At 45.5% G+C, this 17855-nt stretch overlaps 1 protein-coding gene across 1 annotated transcript in view; it reads left to right on the forward strand.

Moving 5' to 3' along the window:
- The first annotated feature begins 9061 nt into the window (after positions 1-9061).
- The window catches only part of BCAR3 (BCAR3 adaptor protein, NSP family member), a 116876-nt gene continuing 108082 nt past the window's right edge, over positions 9062-17855 (forward strand). Inside the window, exons 1-2 of the mRNA XM_004263038.3 lie at positions 9062-9267; positions 17085-17412. Coding sequence (XP_004263086.1) covers positions 17096-17412 — 317 coding nt within the window. The 5' untranslated portion in view covers positions 9062-9267; positions 17085-17095. The remainder of the gene's footprint in view (positions 9268-17084; positions 17413-17855) is intronic.

Genomic DNA, 17855 nt, shown 5'->3' on the forward strand with positions numbered 1-17855 from the left:
AGAGAGAAAGGGATAAGGTAATCTGACCCTGGGCTGGGTGGACCCCACCCGGAGTGGGTCTGTCACACTTGTCATCTCTGAAGTGTGGGCAAGGCCCTTTCCCACCCTCAGCAACACTGCACATGAATTGGTGGCACATTTCCCCCCAGTGGTACTGTTACTACCAGACTCTTACCACTTCTCTAGCACTTTCCTTCTGAGAGGCTGCAGTCACCACTTCCCCACCATGGTATCCCGACACCAACTCAGTGGGATTTGTGAAAAGAGGGTGGATGTGGAATTAGAAAGTCTAAGTTTCAGTCCTGCCTCTGTTATCTAATTGGCTCAGTGACTTTGGACAAATTCCCGAGACTTAATACCCTCATTCTCAAAATGGAATGGTGCTCTTTTACCCCAGAATGATCTCAAAACTCACATAAATATTATGAATTTTGTTTTCTTAACTGGACTGACTGTAGGCAAAACTGTGAAAACAGTGACGTGTTAATTCAGCACTTTTCGTGTCCTGGGTCTGAGCCAGCTCCCCCCTTATTCCCAAGTCCTCCTTCTGCACTTACCTTGAAGCACCAGATGCTGTCAGGCAGCCAATCAAGAAAACAGCCAATCAAATTATCATGCATTAAAGGACTGGTAATTTAATCTTAAGAGAGGAAATATTCTATCAAGTACTTGCTAAGTGCCTGGCGCTGAACGTATCTGTGTAGTTCTCATAACAGTCTCATGAGGTATGTGACGATCATCTCCATTTTACAGATGGGGAAACAGCTAGAAGTAAGACACTTGCTAAGAATCCCCCAACTAATCAGGAGAAACTGGGATTCAAATGCAGGTGTTTCTGATTCTAAAAGCAGTGCTACTTATTTATTTACATCATCTTTTTGAGGCACTATGATCTATGAGCACAAAGTCTGAGCCAGCTGGCGTGGGTTCAAAGCTCAGCACCTTTATATCTCTCTGTGTGACCTGGGCAAGGACTGAGTCCTTATCTATAAAAAGGGATAAGAACAGTGCCACCTCACAGGATTACTGTCAGAACTAAATGAGTGAATATACATAAAACTCTTAGAACAGTACCTGGCGCATAGTAAGTGCTGTATAAATTATTTTTAATTATGAAAGCAATCAGTGCTCACTGGAATAAATGCAAACAGTTTCGGATAACATGGAGGGAAAAGCAAAGTCCCCTCTCACTCTCCTGTCCACTTCACCCCTCAGTTTGATGGAAGGAAGTTTTTCCAGATGTTTTGTACATGTAAACACATAATCCCACACAAGTAACAAGTTTGTTGTATTTACATGAATGCGGCAGCTTGCTTTTTTCACTTAATAATATCACAGATACTTTCTGTGTCAGGACCTATAGAATTACCTCATTCATATCAGCTGAATAGTATAGGTGTGCTATAATTTAGCCATCCCTCTGCAAACACTTTTTTAAAACTGCAAATAATGCTGCTATATGTAGCATTATTTGGTATGTACAGGTGAGTGAGCATTTGTGCAGGACAGATTCCTGGAAATAGAGGCACTGGGCAAAGGGCACATTTAGAGCCTGTGTTCTGTTAAGTCATCCATTAAGGATTAACATTGTTTTACAAAAAAGAGGATGGCAGAGTGAGGTCAGCGCCTCACACAAAGGAATGAGCAGCTAAAGATAGAGTTCTAAGTGATAAGATTGCTAGGAAGACTTTTTTTTTTTAAGATGGTAGGTGTGAGAGTCTTAGCCACATCTCACAAACCATGCTCTTGGGCTGAAGCCCACTCATCTGGAAGGCCAACTTTGCTCTCAAAGATTGAATCCAAGTAAGTGAGGTTTTTCCGTCAGCCTGGCTTCTCCTGTATAGGGGAGCTGGTAGGCTTCATGCTCCCTTCATTTGCTCTAACTGTCCAGGTTCCTTCTTCTGCACTAGAATAATGCTGGCAGAGCTCACCTCCACCTGCCACTGGGCAGTCTGCAGCATCTAAACTGAGACCTTCCCCACTGTAACTCAAGAGGACAGCCAGGTGACCATTGCATTAGGTTTCACATACATTTGTTTCTTTGTTCTTCATTTCCATAGTAAAGTATTTCTTCTTCAAAACTTCTCTTCTTTATTTTCACCAGCATCAAGAGTCAGTGCCCCATCCCTCCCTCCTCTGCCTTCCCACAGCACAGGAACCTCTGTTGCAGCCAATCCTTCTCTCTGTACCTGTGCTGTATTCCCCCCAAGGACAGAAGTTCCTGTCGATGTACTCACCTTCATCTCTCTCTGGGCTGGTGATAATTTCCGTATGGTAGGGCTCAATGAATTGGTTTTCTAAGTGACTTTTTTTTTTTTTTTTTTTTTTTGCGGTACGCGGGCCTCTCACTGTTGTGGCCTCTCCCGTTGCGGAGCACAGGCTCCGGATGCGCAGGCTCAGCGGCCACGGTTCACAGGCCCAGCCGCTCTGCGGCATGTGGGATCTTCCCGGACTGGGGCACGAACCCATGTCCCCTGCATCGGCAGGCGGACTCTCAACCACTGTGCCACCAGGGAAGCCCTAAGTGACATTTTTAATAATAAAAATAATACATGCTTACTGAAGAAAAAAATGGAAAGGGGGAGCTGTGTAAATAAGGAAATTAAAATCACCTGGTATTCCATAATTTTCCAGAGGCATTTTAGAGTATTTCCTTCCAACTGTTGCATAAGTTGAGAAGCTAATTAATGCAAAGCTGCTCATCTGATTAAGGAAGTAACTGGGGACAAGGGTCCAGAATTTGGTGAACAGGCAGTTCAAATGTGCACCTTGTATAGAAAATGAGCCTGTTACCAAGAACTCCATCGCTTTTTCACTCACTCACTCACTCACTCATTCAGTAAGTATTTATTGAGGATCTATCGAACTGTAGCCGTCCTACAGTGACTTCTCTAGCCAATATGACAGGGCATTTACAGCCATCATACAGGCCTTTTGGAAGCTGAGTTGACTTCTCTGCTTGGTAGACTGGATTCCCATGACACCGAGTCCATGGCTAACTCTTCATGGGCCAGGAGCCTAGAGGGTGAGGCTTCAGAAAATACCACAGCATTTGCTGCTCTGGTCCATGTCAGAGCTGCCCCTTCTTTGGGTCAGTGATTTATTATATAGTAAACTCAGGGAATTCGCAGTCTCTCTGTCTGTGATTGTCCAGGTTCAGATTTTCTGTTTGGTCTTCATCAGTGATAGCTTAAGCATCTGTTTTTCCTTACTTGTTACCATTTAGAGCTGGGCAAAGCTGAAATTTTAGGAGTTATTCTTCCTTAAAGTGCATTTTGCCCAGTGCATGCCCCAGCTACCTGTTAACTAATGATGTTATGGGGTGAGGCTCAACAAATTGCTTTGTGGCAGGAGGGGATCTACTCCAGGGTTAGTACTCCCTGACAAAGCCTCGTGTACTGCCCTGAAGTCATCAGCTCCAACTCACTGGCTATGTTGTCCTTCTTATGTCTCTTTGGTTGAAGCAGCCCAGGGTTTTGCTGTCTAAACATGAATGTGGAAGCTAGCTGTAGACTTAAAGAAATTTGAATCCTCAGATTGTTTATAACACAGCCCACATCCATGGAATTATATTATTTAGCTTATAGGAAGCTTTATGATACAGTAGGAAGATGAAAGGATAAACAGTCTAGAGGCCTGGAGTTCATTCATTCATTCAGTATATATCTACTGCCTGCCAATCGTGTGTGCCAAACTAGGAACAAAGCAAACGCAAAACCAGACTTGGATCTTAGAGACTATAGAGCAACAGATGTTAAACAAAAATAACAGAAATAAATGTGTAATTATGAACTGTGACAAATTCCAGGAAGGAAAGGAAACGGTAAGACACATATAATCAGGGAATCTGCCCTGTTCTGAGTTTTAGGGAAGGTGTCCCAGAGAATAAGACATATGAGCTGGGACTGGTTATTTAATTTCATGGTGCCTCAGTCTTCTCATCAGTAAGATGGGGTTAATACTACCCCCTTTGACTCACAGAGACATTGTGGGAAGAGTGATCATATACATGAAAGGCTTTGAAAAATGCTCGGTGTACCTAAGAGTGAGCACGTTGCTCTCCAGCCAGCGGCGGCTGTTCTCTGGCTTCTACATCTGTCATCAAGCCAGGCATTACCCAGGTACTCAGCCTGCAGACCTTTGATCATTCTCCTTCACTCTGCGAGGCAGCTGGGTCGGATAGACCTGGGGTTTGCCTTGGTTCTGCCACTTACATCTAGAGTGAATTTGGGTAAGTTACTTAACTGCTATAAATGCTGCTATAAATGCTGCTATAAATGCAATTTGCATTAACTGCTAAAACTCACTTTTCTCATTTGTGAAATAGGGGCAGTAATAGTACCAGTTCACAGCTTAAAGCTGGTAAAGCACTCAGCATAGTTCTTGGTGGTTGTTACTACTAAACCAGTTGTAGCTACTATTATTGTCATTGTTATCATTGCTAATAATTAACTCTTGCCATTTATTTCTTGGTAATAACTTTGGTCCTTAACTTCCATTTCCACTGCCCCCAGCCTAGTCAAAGCCCTTGTCATGTGACAGTAAGGCTATGGCTATAGCCTTCTAACCAGTGTCCCACCTTGGCTCTCACTTCTCTAGTTCACTCCTTATGGCTTCCGGAATGAGCTTCCTAAAATAACAGGACTTTATGTATATCACTTGTTTTCTTTAATATTATCATTGAGGACATATTTGCAGTTCATACCACAAAGAGCTAAACTTCCTAATATGGAAGGGGGTCCTAAAAAAGTCATAATAAAAAGACCTACAAATAGATAGAAAAACAGAAGTGCAAATTCCAAAAAAGAAAAACAAATAGCTACTCAACATGAAAAGATGAGCAGCCTCACTTATTATGAGAACTGCAAATTTAAATTGCACTAAAATTCATATTTTACTTACCAGATTGGCAAAAATTCAAAAGTTTAATACCTTCTGAAAAGAATGTGGGGAAATAAACGTTTTCTTATATCGCTGTGGTGTGTAAATTGGTTCAGTCCCTATGGATGGAAATTTGGCATTACTTATCAACATTACAAAAGCATATACCCTTTGACTCAGCAATTTTACCTCTGGAAATTTATCTTACAGATATACTTACACATACCAATGACACATGTTCAAGGTTATTCATTGCAGTACCGTTTGTAATAGGAAAGGATTGGAAACGACTTAACTGTCCATCAATAGGGCACTAATTGAATAAATTCTGGTACATCTCTTCAAAGGAATACCGTGCACTAATATGGGGAAATCTCCAAGATACATTAAGTGAAAAAAATAAGCAAAGTGAAGAACTATGGGTATAGCATGTTACTTTTTGTGTAGGAGTGGGGAATAACACATACACTTGGAGAAATTCTGGCAGGCACACATATTAAAAACAGTTGTTACCTATGGTGGGAGGGGACTGGCAGTTGGGAGAAAGAGTTAAGAGGGGGACTTTTCACTGTATACCATTTAATATATATATAAAATGGTGTGTGTGTGTGTGTAATTTGTGAACCATGTGTAATATATGAACCATATTACCCAATCAAAATCTTATATTAAAAATACTCCTATGGGACTTCCCTGGTGGTGCAGTGGTTAGGAATCCACCTGCCAATGCAGGGGACACGAGTTCGAGCCCTGCTCCGAGAAGATCCCATGTGCCGCAGAGCAACTAAACCTGTACGCCACAACTACTGAGCCTGCACTCTAGAGCCCGTAAGCCACAACTGCTGAGCCCGCGAGCCACAGCTACTGAAGCCTGCTCACCTAGAACCCGTGCTCCGCAACAAGAGAAGCCACCACAATGAGAAGCCCGCGCACCACAATGAAGAGTAGCCCCAGTTCACCACAACTAGAGAAAGCCCGCGCACAGAAGCAGAGACCCAACACAGCCAAAAACAAATTAAAAATTTTTTTACTTAAAAAAAAACACCTCCTATTGCTCATCCATGAATGCATTGATCACCTACTATGTGCTAGGCACTGGGGATACAAATGTGAAAGTAGTTGTGATGTGGTGGAAAGTCCACTGAACTTGAAGTTAAAATATCTGATCAAATTCTGACTCTGCTTCTCACTAGCTATGGATCTTGGCACATAGTAGGTAAACAACAAATGTTTGTTGAATGAATTTGTAGTTGAAATTACTTAATCTTTCTGAGTCTGTTTCCTCCCATATAAATCAGGATAGAGATGCCTCCTATCTCACAGGGGTATTGTGAAGACAAATAATAGGATGTGTCATCAGTTCTAGTAATAGTTAATGAGAACTATTATATGCTAGGCACTTCCACATTTATTATTTCCTTGACTTCTAACATTTATTTACTCACTCATTCGTGAGGAAATAGAGGGACTGAGAGGGATAGTGACTTGTGCAAGGCCTCTCTGGATGTAAGTTGTCTTCTAGTCTTTATTGCTACCTCGCCATGGTGCGTCACTCAGTAGAAACTTTACCCATAGTAGGTGCTCAGGGAATTTTGAAAATCAAGAAAAACCAAAGTTTTACCATTGCTCTCAGTGACACTTCAGAGCAACAGGAAGTCAGTAAATGTCTTTCTAATAATTCAGTTTAGAAATGTACCAGCTAGTCTGTTTGAAATTCACTGCACTAAATACTTTGGGAAGATCGAACAAAAATTAAAAGTTTATGCTTCTAGGGACTTCCCTGTGGTCCAGTGGTTACGACTTCATCTTCCAATGCAGGGGGTGAGGGTTCAATCCCTGGTCGGGGAGCTAAAATCCCACATGCCTTGGGGCCAAAAAACCAACACATAAAACAGAAGCAATATTGTAACAAATTCAATAAAGACTTTAAAAATGGTCCACATCAAAAAATCTTACAGGGCTTCCCTGGTGGCGCAGTGGTTGAGAGTCTGCCTGCCAATGCAGGGGACACGGGTTCGTGCCCTGGTCCGGGAGGATCCCACATGCCGCGGAGTGGCTGGGCCCGTGAGCCATGGTCGCTGAGCCTGCACGTCCGGAGTCTGTGCTCCGCAACGGGAGAGGCCACAACAGTGAGAGGCCCGTGTACTGCAAAACAAAACAAAACAAAATCTTACAAAAACAGTTTATGCTTCTAATGAGGCAGGGAAGATAAAGACGAACCCACAAACACACCCATAAGGAAAAGGTAGAAACTGATTCTTGAGAATGCTGCATTTAGAATCTTGCAGCCTTGCTGATGGTTCTTTCTTAGGGGAATGAAAAGGATACAAAGTATACCAACATGGCACAATTTAAAAAATATTTTAATTGGAGTAAAACATATGTATAGAGCAGTGCACAAACCAATCAATTTTTATAAAATGAGGGATAGTTATTTTTTATTAAATAGTACACATTTATGTAACCAGCACCTGGATCAAGAAATAGAATATTACCAGCACCTAGAGACTCTTCTGGGTTCCCTTTCCATCACTACACACCCCTCAAGATAACCACTATCTTCACCGTTAACATCATAGATATGTTCTGGCTGTTTTTGAAGTTTACATGTACCCATTTGTGTCCAGTTTCTTTCACTCAACGTCATATTCATGAGAGTCATGCATCTTGTTGAGTGTAGACATAGTTCATTCATTCTTATAGTATTCTACAGAGTTTCTCTCTCTTCTGTTAATGGACATCTGGGTTGTTTCTTTGGGGCTGTTATAAAGAGAGATGCTATAAGCATCTTTGAACATGTCTTTTGGTGAATATGTGTATATGTCTTTTGGTGAATATGTGTATATATCTTCGTTAGGTATACAACTAGGGATGGAACTGGTAGGTCACAGACTCTAAGTTAATATAGTAGATAATGCCAAACAGGTTTCTAAAGTGTTATACAAAATTCTCTAATTTTAGCTATTCTGGTGGGTGTGAAGGGAGATCACATTGCAACTTCAATTTGCATTTCTGGGATAGTTAATAAGTTGAGAACCTTTTCATATGTTTTTTGACTTTTTGAGAAATGCCTGTTTATCCCCTCTTGAAAAATGCCTGTTGAAATATTCTGCCTATTTTCAATTAGGTTTTTCTGCCTTTTTCTTGCTGATTTGTGAGTGCCCTTTATATATTCTATATAAGTCCTTTTTTTGGATATGTGTAAAGCACTCTGTGGCGTGCTTTTTCACTAATGGTGTCTTAGAATGAACAGGAGTTCTTAATTGTCATGTTATCCAATGATCAGTTTTTTTCCTTTATGTTAGTGCTGTATATGTTTAAGAAGTCTTTGCCTACCTTAAGGTCATGAAGATGTTTTTTGATATTTACTTTGGATGGTTTTATTATTTTACCTTCTACAGTTAGAGTTAATATCCTTCTGGAATAGATTTTTTTGGTATGGTATAAGGTAGAGGTCAAGATTCTTCTTTTTTCTCCATGTGGGTGTTCAGTTGATCCAGCATCATTTACTGAAAAGACAGACCACCCTTTCCCCAGTGCAACACATCAGCATCTTGAATGTAAATCAAGTGACCATATACTATAGGTCTGTTTCTGGTCTCTCTATTCTATCGTCTATCCTTGCTGCCAATTACTTTTCTACAGCTTTCTAATAGGTCTTTATATCTGGTAGTGTAAGTCCTCCACCAGACTCCAATTTTTTACCCCACCAAGCAATCTAGTACTGGAGTGCCACTTCCACCTCCCACTTGGCTTTCAATATGTCCAGGTGGGTGTGATTGATTTGCTTGTTCCCATGGCTTGGTCATCTGTGGTTACCTGGTCTTTATCCCATCAAACCCCTTTAAACTGAAAGCCAGCCTGGTGTCTGCAGACAAGCAAAGCAGATCTGCTGGGTAATGAAATAGCGCGGGGAGGGGAGAGGAGTGGATTAGGTGGGGTTGTCTCTCGTGAGGCGTACATTGAGGAAGTGGTCGATCTACACTTGAGGACTGGCTTCTCGGGAGGTACGAAGAGAGCCAAACTCTAAAATCCGGGCAGAGGAGGGCAAGGCGAGGTCAGCGCATGTAAATGTCGCGGGGGGTTCTGCAAGGCTGCGCGAATAGGCTCGCCGGGGTGGGGCCGGGAAGCCGCAAATCACCAGTTGAGGGCCGGAGTGCGCGCCGCCGGCTTAGAGCCGCTCCTGCAGCTGCCGCGGCCGGGGCTGGGGCCTGGGCGGGAGCGGGAGCCGCAAACGCCGGGCGCACAGAGAGCCGCGCGCGGGCTTCTCGGCCGACGCGCCCCACCGATCATGAGCTGCTCCTGCTCTGGGAGCAGCCGCGGCGCAGGGCAGAACGAGCACCGCCTCTGAGCCCCAGCCGGAGAGCCCGGGCGCCGCGCGGGGAGGTGAGTCTCCGCCGCGTGTCCCGCGGGCGTGCGGCTCCTCTCGGGGCGCCTCGGCCTCCCCCTCCCCTTGCAGGACAGACTGGGAAGTTTGTTGGCGAACTTCAGGCTACTACTTCAGGAAAGTAGAGCCGGCGCACCCCACCCCCAGCCGAGTTGGCGATTGGGGGCTGGAGTGGCTGAATGGGGGACCGGGCTGCTCCCTTAGGGGCCTCTGAACCGGCTGGGATTCCCCAGGAGGGGCCCGCGGCGGGAGGCGGGAGGCGACGTGCGGCGAGCATCTCTGCTCTTTGCTCTTTAGCGGCATCTTGCCGGGCGCTGGCCTCTCCGACCCCCTGCGCATCCAGCCGCGCCTCCTGGTCCCGTCTCTCTCTGCCCCAGAAGCCGATGGGGGTCGAGGGATGCGAGGGCCGGGGAGGGGGAAGCCCTGGGCTTGGAGGAGGCGAGTTTCTCCACTAATCTCTTGGAAAGTTTGCAGAGAAAGCTAAGGAGCCCGCCCCGTAACTGTTGACATCTCCCTCCCTCGCTCCCTTTGTTGAGAAAGAATGAATAGTTGGTTGTGTCGCTCCCACTGCGTCGGAGAGGGGAGGGAAGGGGAGGTGAAGGCTGGGAAACAAGGGACGGTGGGCGCAACAGGCAGGAGGCTCCGGTCTCAGCCCGTCTTTCCTTACCCGCTAAGGCTGCCTCCACTTTAAAAGTTTGATCAGGTGTAGACACTCGTCGGGGAGAAGTCAAGTGGGCTCCAAAGCAGCTGACGAGCCGGCGTGTTTTTTGGAGGACTAACAGTGGGTCGTGGCTGGGGGTTGGGGGGTGGAAAACTCTGGTTTTGGTTTTAACTCACTTGAAGCAACGTGCGAAGGTGAAAGATTGCTCGCCTAACCTCGTGTGTGCTTCCACCTAAAGCCATTAGCTGAGATAGAAAGTAGAGCCATGCATTCAGAGATTCTTTTAAACCTTGACCCTTATATACCAAGGCTAGCTACACTGATCTCTCCAAGGAAAACACATCGGCGGAGGGGAGGTCAGTTTGAGGGCGGATAATCTCCCTGCTTGTTGCCAAGGAGCGAAGCGAGATCCAGGGGGAGCCCTCGGTGCTGGGGGCTGGGCTCAGAGAGTCCCAAGTAGCAAGGGGCTGCCCAATTAATAACGGGGGGAAGCCACAGGCCAAGCAGTTGTACGTGAGTGTGCAAGGGGACGTATGGAATATAACGTAAACAACTTGCCATGCCAATGGCTCCCTCATTCCCTGACTCCAACTTTCCCTAAACTGCCTCTGAGTAGTCTGACATTTCCAGAATGACTAACCAAGATCTCAATCTCCTATTCATATAGAAAGGACTGCTTGTCAAATGGATGCTAATCTTAAGACCCTTATCATGTAGATCCTGCGCTGTGTTGCTTGAAATACAATCCATGGAAGAATTATTCATACTTCAATCATCTGGCTAGACTTCATAATTTACTTCAAAATAAAGGGATACTCTTAATTCCTAAACCCAAGCAAAACTTCATTCTTAGCGGATAAGCCAATTTTATATGTGTGGTTTTTCCATCTCCTCTTCCTGTCTGCCTCTGCAGAGAAGATATAAAACTACATATCTGGATTGTAAATTCTGTCATGGTCATAATGGGGCAGCGAGGAGGTTATGTTTCCAGAGTTTAATATATGATAGAAAGTTCTTAAAGCCCACATCAGATGACCATCTGTGAATTTAACTTGAAAATATCTCATTTCAGAAGTAAAATAGAAAAATTCCAACAAGTGGGCGTCTTATCTCTGTCTCGACTTGTGTGTGATCATCAGTTTCTTTGAGACATCTTTATAAAGCAAGTGAGTCAGTCCTGCTGTTCACAAGCATTTCAGAGTACAGCCGCTGACCAGGGTCAGGAAGGTAGCGCATAGGTTGGGAGTGTGTCAAGCTCACTCTCATCCCTATCAGGATTTCAGCTCTTTGAACGTTCACATGGGTCTCGAGTTTTCATATCAAGTTGTAGAGTCTTTGACCTTTGTATATATTTCAAGGTCTTGTATTAGACTGAATCAGGACACTGTGTCTGTTTACCTGCACAGTAGAGAGAGGTGAAGTCGGATGGCCAAAGTCTTACCTGGGCTTTTATTTAAAGACGGCATATGAGCTCACTTAGTGTGCCTGTGTATCTATGCTCACATTCTACTTGGTTTGCTGTTGTTACGTATACTGCTCTAGGTTAAAACATTTCCCTCCTCACCCTTCCTGGTTGCAGTCTTCCCCAGAGCAGTGACTTCATTTGTGAACTCTCTTTGTGATAGGGATACAATTACAAGCAAGACAGACATGGTCCCCGCCCTGCTTAGAGGAGACCTGCTATTTTTTGAATGCTTGCTGTATGTCAAGGGCTTACATACACAATCGTATTTACTTTTCACAACAACTCCATGAAATAGATATTGTTAACCCATTTTTACAAATGAGAAACTGTCAGAGAGGTTGGGTCACGTGTCCCAGGCCACACAGTAAGACATTGGCATAGTAGGGATTTGAACTTGTGTCTTACTTCAAAGCTGTGGTTCTGAGTCAACCCATGTTTGATTTAAAAAAATTAAATAGTACATAAGAAGTACATAATGACTAGGAACATCAAGACAGAAACATCCCCAAGTGGAGAAAACATGGGAGCCAAAAACTCGAGACTTGAACTTAATCTCCACTGTGCTCTTCCAACCACATGTTCCCACCTCAGGACCTTCACGTTTGCTGAATCCCCTGCCTGGAACTCCATTTGATCCTCTCTTACTGGTTCCTTCTCTTTTTTCAGGTCTCATGTCATTGTTACCTCTTCAGAGAGGTCTTCCCAGACCACTGTAGTGTAAAATAGCCCTCCATCCCCAACAAGTGTATTCTATCATGTCATCCTGTTTCATGTTCTTTAGGGTACTTACGACTGGGATATTATCTACTTTGTTGTCTGTGTTGGTTGGACTTCCCCATCACAGTGTAGGCTCCACGAGATCAGGACCTCATCTAGTTTTTTATATCCTCAGCTCTAGTACATTGTAAACTCTCGGAGACTCTATATTGAGTGAATGAACGTTTATTTTCCTTATCTGGAAAAAGAGAGGGGCTTGATTCTCTGAGATTCCATCCACATATCATGTGCTGAGATTCTGCCTAGTGGTCAAATGGGGTTGTGGTTCCTCTGTCAGAATGGAAAGTACGTACCTTGAACCTAGATTCCATGCGCTTCCACCCCTGGATTTCCTCCAGGTTCCTGGAGTCTAGAAAAAAATAAAAGTGAATAAAACTCAAGTAGGAAACAGAGCAACCAACAGACTGCAAATGAGTTTCTTCCACCTATAATTCTCCCTGCCATTCCCTGCCCCGCTTTAGTGTTTTTGTTGTTGTTGGTTGTTTGTTTAAAGTTAGGTCTCTGGCCAGGGCCCACCTCCCCCATCGTTGGATCGATTCAAGCTTGACATAGGGCCCAGGCTGGAGCCAGTCTTTCCAAGTGACTAGACACAGGGCAAGGCTGTACTTTAAATGGGAAAGAGTCCCAAGTTAGAGGCAGCAAGTTGTAGAGGAGAGCCTGGCCTGTGTATTTCCAATTTAACCACAGCTGAGAAATTTAACTGTAACTCTGGAAACTTCAGCTTGGATGATCTCCCTCTGGTAATTAAACCCTACTTCACATCCTTCAGGTCAGCATCCCTTCCTCCGGGAAGGCTTTCCTGGCTGCTAGATTAATCTAGGCCCCCAGTCCCCACTCTGCGTACTCCCACGGCACTGGGAATCACCAACACGCATGGTCATTACTTACTGTCTGCTTCCTTTGCAGGGTAGGAACCTCGTGAGGATAGCCGTTTGACACCGTTTCCAACACCCACACACAGTCCCCACCACCCAGGAGGCCCCCCTTAAATGTGTGTTGAATGAAGAATGAATGAGGGAACGCTTCTTTTGCCCGAGTGATGCTTTCTCATTGTTATTCTATTCTGTTACCCAGAAACTAATCTGGGTGCCAGTTGCTCTGTACCAAAGAAACTCGCTTACCTGGTGGTCCTCAAACTTGGCTCCACAGTGAACAATAAATACTAGGGGAGCTTTAACAAGACTGGTGCCAGGGTCCTACCCACCGAGATTGTAATTCTGTTGGTCTGGCTCACGGCTTGGGTGTCGGGATTTTAAAAGCTTCTCCGAGGACTCTTATGTGCAGCCAGGTTGAGAGCTGGCGATTTAAGTTTTCAGAATTTATCCCTTGCGTTGGTCCTTCTAGGCTTGAAGCAGCCCAGGTGGGAGAGGGCAAGGATATAATTCATGGATATTGTATGGTTCCTGACAGTTTAAGAGGTACTTTCACAACTGTTATCACAGCTGATAATAACAAGCGGAGGGATCTACTCACTGGTTTAAATATTCCCTTTATGTTGATAACTCTTAAAAATCGACATCCTGTCCTGGCCCCTAACTGCACATACCAGTATCTAGCCTGCTAGACCAAACTGCCCTCCTGGTACCTCACACTCAGCAGCCCCAGTGGTGAGCTTGTTACTCTCTCGCCTGCCCGCAGGGGTTCCCTCTTGTGCTACTCAGTGTGTTACAGCATAGCCCTGTCCTCCCTTGGCTGTGGCCTCCTTCCTCCCAGCCAGAGGCCTCGAGCTTCTAGCCCCTCGCTCTGCCCTTCCTTTCCCTTCCCGTGGCCACTGCCCCAGGTCGGAGCCCTCCATCACTCCTTGCTGGCTTGTTGCTGACTGACCTCCCCACCTCCCTTCTCTCCCTCCAGAGTGACCGGAGCTCCCTACCCAGGCACAGACTGGATTCCGTCCCACCCTTCCCGAGCTTCCCTAGTACTGACAGTCAGGTTCAGACACCTCAACACAGCCTTCAAGATTTCATGGTCTGGTCCTAAGCTGTGCTTCTTCCAGGAAATGCTTCTCAACGTGACTCAAGCCACACCGCGTGACTCAGTTTCCTGAGCCTGTAGGGGCACTTCCCTGCCCTTATGCATCTGCTGTTGTCGCATCCTCTTGGAGGGCTTTTCCCTCCAATTTTCAGCCTTTCAAAATCCTTCATCTCCAGTGATGCCCTCTCTGAGATCCTCCTTGAGCCCTCCTTGAGCCCTTTTTTCAAAATTAATTATTCTTCACTCCAGCATGTTAAGGGTCCCATTGATGAATATATTACAGCTTTGACCCTTAAACAGCACAGGTTTGAACTGCATGGGTCCACTTATACACAGATATTTTTCAATAGTAAATACTATAGTACATGGTCCGTGGTTGGTTGAATCTGTGGATATGGGGGAACCATGGATATGCAGGGCTGACTATAAGTTATATGCAGATTAGCCCCTCATTGTTCAGGTGTCAACTGTATTGTCTCTTTGAGTTCATAGTCAGGGATTGAGGCTTATGCATCTTTGTTTCTCTGAGTCTCTTATCTGGAGTAAGCACTTAAATGTTTGTTGAATTGAAAATAGGAAGGGCAGTGTTAACATCCCTTGAGAATACACTGAGGTGAGGGTAGCTTGCTGAAGGGCATTCTGAAGCACTTCAGCTCAATCTTGAAATAGATAGACCTTGGATAAGCAGAGAGGAAACAGGCTACTGGAGACACTGGAGCCAGGGTAACTCTGGTCCGTCGTCCTAGCCTGAAGGTAGACGTGACCAACACTGTGGGCCTTTGTACACGAAGAGGTTCTGTGGGGGGCTTTGGGCCTCGCCACCAGGTTCTTGGGAATGATCCAGGCCTGTCTATAAAGAAGGAAGGTGCTGATAGCTGGGACAGGTGAGAGTTCATAGCTGTGAGTGTGTGCGCGAAGGGTGAGGGAATCCTCGTCCGCTTACGCCACCGTGGTCAGGCTGGGAGGGCTGGGGAGTTTGGTTTCTTTTTTAATAACGATGATTAACATTGAACAAGTGCTGACAGTGCACCAGGTACTGGCCAGACCCGGGAGGGGCCCACGTGGGGACTCACAGTCCATTGTCTGCACCCGCTGGGAGGCAGGCCTTCTGTGTGGTCCCAGTTAGACACAGAGCAGACAGGCCTCAGAATTACCAGGCTTGGCAAAGAACTGAGGACAGGGTTCAGATTATATGCCTTGCGTGGAGGGTCTCCTTCCACCCAGCTGCCAGCACTCGGGTATCTGTCTCTGTTGTAGAAACAGTGGACTGTGTGTGTGTGTGTGTGTGTGTGTGTGTGTGTGTGTGTGTGTGTTGTCATTTGCTTCCTTTGCATACCCTGCTGTCTTGGTCCTGGTTCCACCTCTTACTCTACCAGCTTCTGGAGGGCTGTGTTCTTCTTGGTTGTCTCCGAGCCTCATCCCAAGTCCCCAGTTCCTTTGTGGAACTGTCTCTGCGGTGGTGCTAGTGAGTGATGATTTTCACTCAACATCGTTCCCTTTGCAGTGGAAAGGGTGGTCTGTGAGGAATGGGTGCTGCAAGGCTTGAGAAGAGACCACAGTGCAAAGAGACGATCTCCTCCAGGCTCGGGGAAGACCAGTGCTTTGCGCTTAGCTACGCAGCTGTGATCTCTAGACCAGTCTGATACCACGACTAGTGGTGCACATTCTGGATCCTTATGTCTCCTGGGACTAGCCCGAATTTTTATTCAGTCTTGTGTTTCTTTATCTCTATATATTGGCCTTTAAAATGTCATATAATTTGACTTAGATCAAAACCATAGTTTGGGGGCTTCCCTGGTGGCGCAGTGGTTGAGAGTCCGCCTGCCGATGCAGGGGACACGGGTTCATGCCCCGGTCCGGGAAGATCCCACATGCCGCGGAGCGGCTGGGCCCGTGAGCCGTGGCCGCTGAGCCTGCGCGTCCGGAGCCTGTGCTCCGCAACGGGAGAGGCCACAACAGTGAGAGGCCCGCATACCGCAAAAAAACCCAAAAAACAAAAAACCATAGTTTGTTTTTTAGGGGGCGGAGGTGCTAACTCTGCTCAGGGTGAACATTTCTGCTAGCGTTCATAGCTGGGAACAACTGTCGGGGCTGCTTTTGCACAGAGCATTTTCCTTTTCTTTCCATGATCTGTGCCCCCCAACCCTATTTTCTCTTCCTTCCCCGCCCTTCCCACTCTTCCCTGACTATACAGACAGCCATGTGCATTGCTCAACCCTGCTGGTGGCAAGCAGGTCCCTGACCCCTCCGGGGGATGGTTGTACATGGAGGTCCCCCACCCCAGTGGCTTTCCTCTCCCGCTGAGCCCCTGATGTATGGAGGAGTAGCCCACCTCCTGACCCCTGACCCTGGCCGTCTTCGTTAATTAGCGTACATTGATTTATTTATAAGCAGCAGGTCTTTGCCAGAAAGAATCTGTCCTGTCTCTCTGGGTAGCACAACTGAGGGGCTGGTCTGGCGCTGAAGGCGTTCTAGCAGCTAAGGAATTCCAGTCATCTTCACCTGTTCTTATCGTTTACAGGGTGGTGGGAATGCGTGAGCTAATTATCTAACATATTTGAACGTTTTCTCAAATGCATTTATTACTGAAACTTGAGTCTTTCCTCAGTATTCTTTTTTGTTAGTCATGCTTTTCCATCGGCTTCAGTCATCTGAAGTAATAAAGTGGCTCATGTGCCTCTAAAGTCCCTGAAACGTATTTGCCCTTTTCCATTGGCGGATCTGCTGCCAACCCAGGAGAATTCTTCTGCAGGATGAAAAAAGGAGATGAGTAAACTGCCCATCGTATTAAATGTCACGAGTGATGCTACTCAGTGTTTGTCCTTTAACGCTCTGTGAACATTTTCTTTTATGTGGTCTATTTCCATTTCCTTTTGTAAGTGGGAAATCAGTTCTTGTGCTTTTCTTAGATTTATACCTTCACTCTTTTCTTCCCCACTTAGAGTTGAGAATCATGGCTGCGGGAAAGTTTGCAAGCCTTCCTAGAAACATGCCAGTGAATCACCAGTTCCCCCTGGCCTCATCCATGGACCTCCTGAGCAGCAAGTCACCTCTCGCTGAGCATCGCACAGATGCCTATCAAGACGTGTCTATACACGGCACCCTTCCACGGAAGAAGAAAGGCCCTCCTCCCGTAAGGTCCTGTGATAACTTCAGTCACGTGGGGACCCTCCCCCATTCCAAATCCCCACGGCAGCACTCACCTCTGAGCCAAGACGTCATCCAGGAGCACCCACCGCAAGACTGGAAAGGCAAAACGTTCACCTTCAGGTAGCTTCTTTAATTTCATGGGTGAAAATGATTTGTTTTAAAGGGCTTTTTTTTTTTTAAGTCTTAGGAAAAATGTCATATATGCATAAAGTAGAGAAGATAGGTTCATTACCTCCTGTGGACCCATTACCCAGCTTCAACAGTTATCAACTCATGGCCAGGCCTGCTATGTCTGTACTCCCACCCACTTTCCTTCCTCTGGTATTATTTTGAAGCAAATCTCAGACCTCATTTTATCTGTAAGTATTTTGGTATGTGTGTCTTTCAAAGACAAGGACTCTTATTTTAAAAAACATAATAACCACAATATAAAAAACTGTAACATGAAAAGATGCTCAACATCACTAATCATTAGAGAAATGAAAATCGAAACTGCAATGAGGTATTACCTCACACCGTCAGAATGGCCATTATCAAAAAATCTAGAAACAATAAATGCTGGA

The sequence above is a fragment of the Orcinus orca genome, chromosome 1, assembly GCF_937001465.1.
Source record: "Orcinus orca chromosome 1, mOrcOrc1.1, whole genome shotgun sequence".
NCBI lineage: Eukaryota > Metazoa > Chordata > Mammalia > Artiodactyla > Delphinidae > Orcinus > Orcinus orca.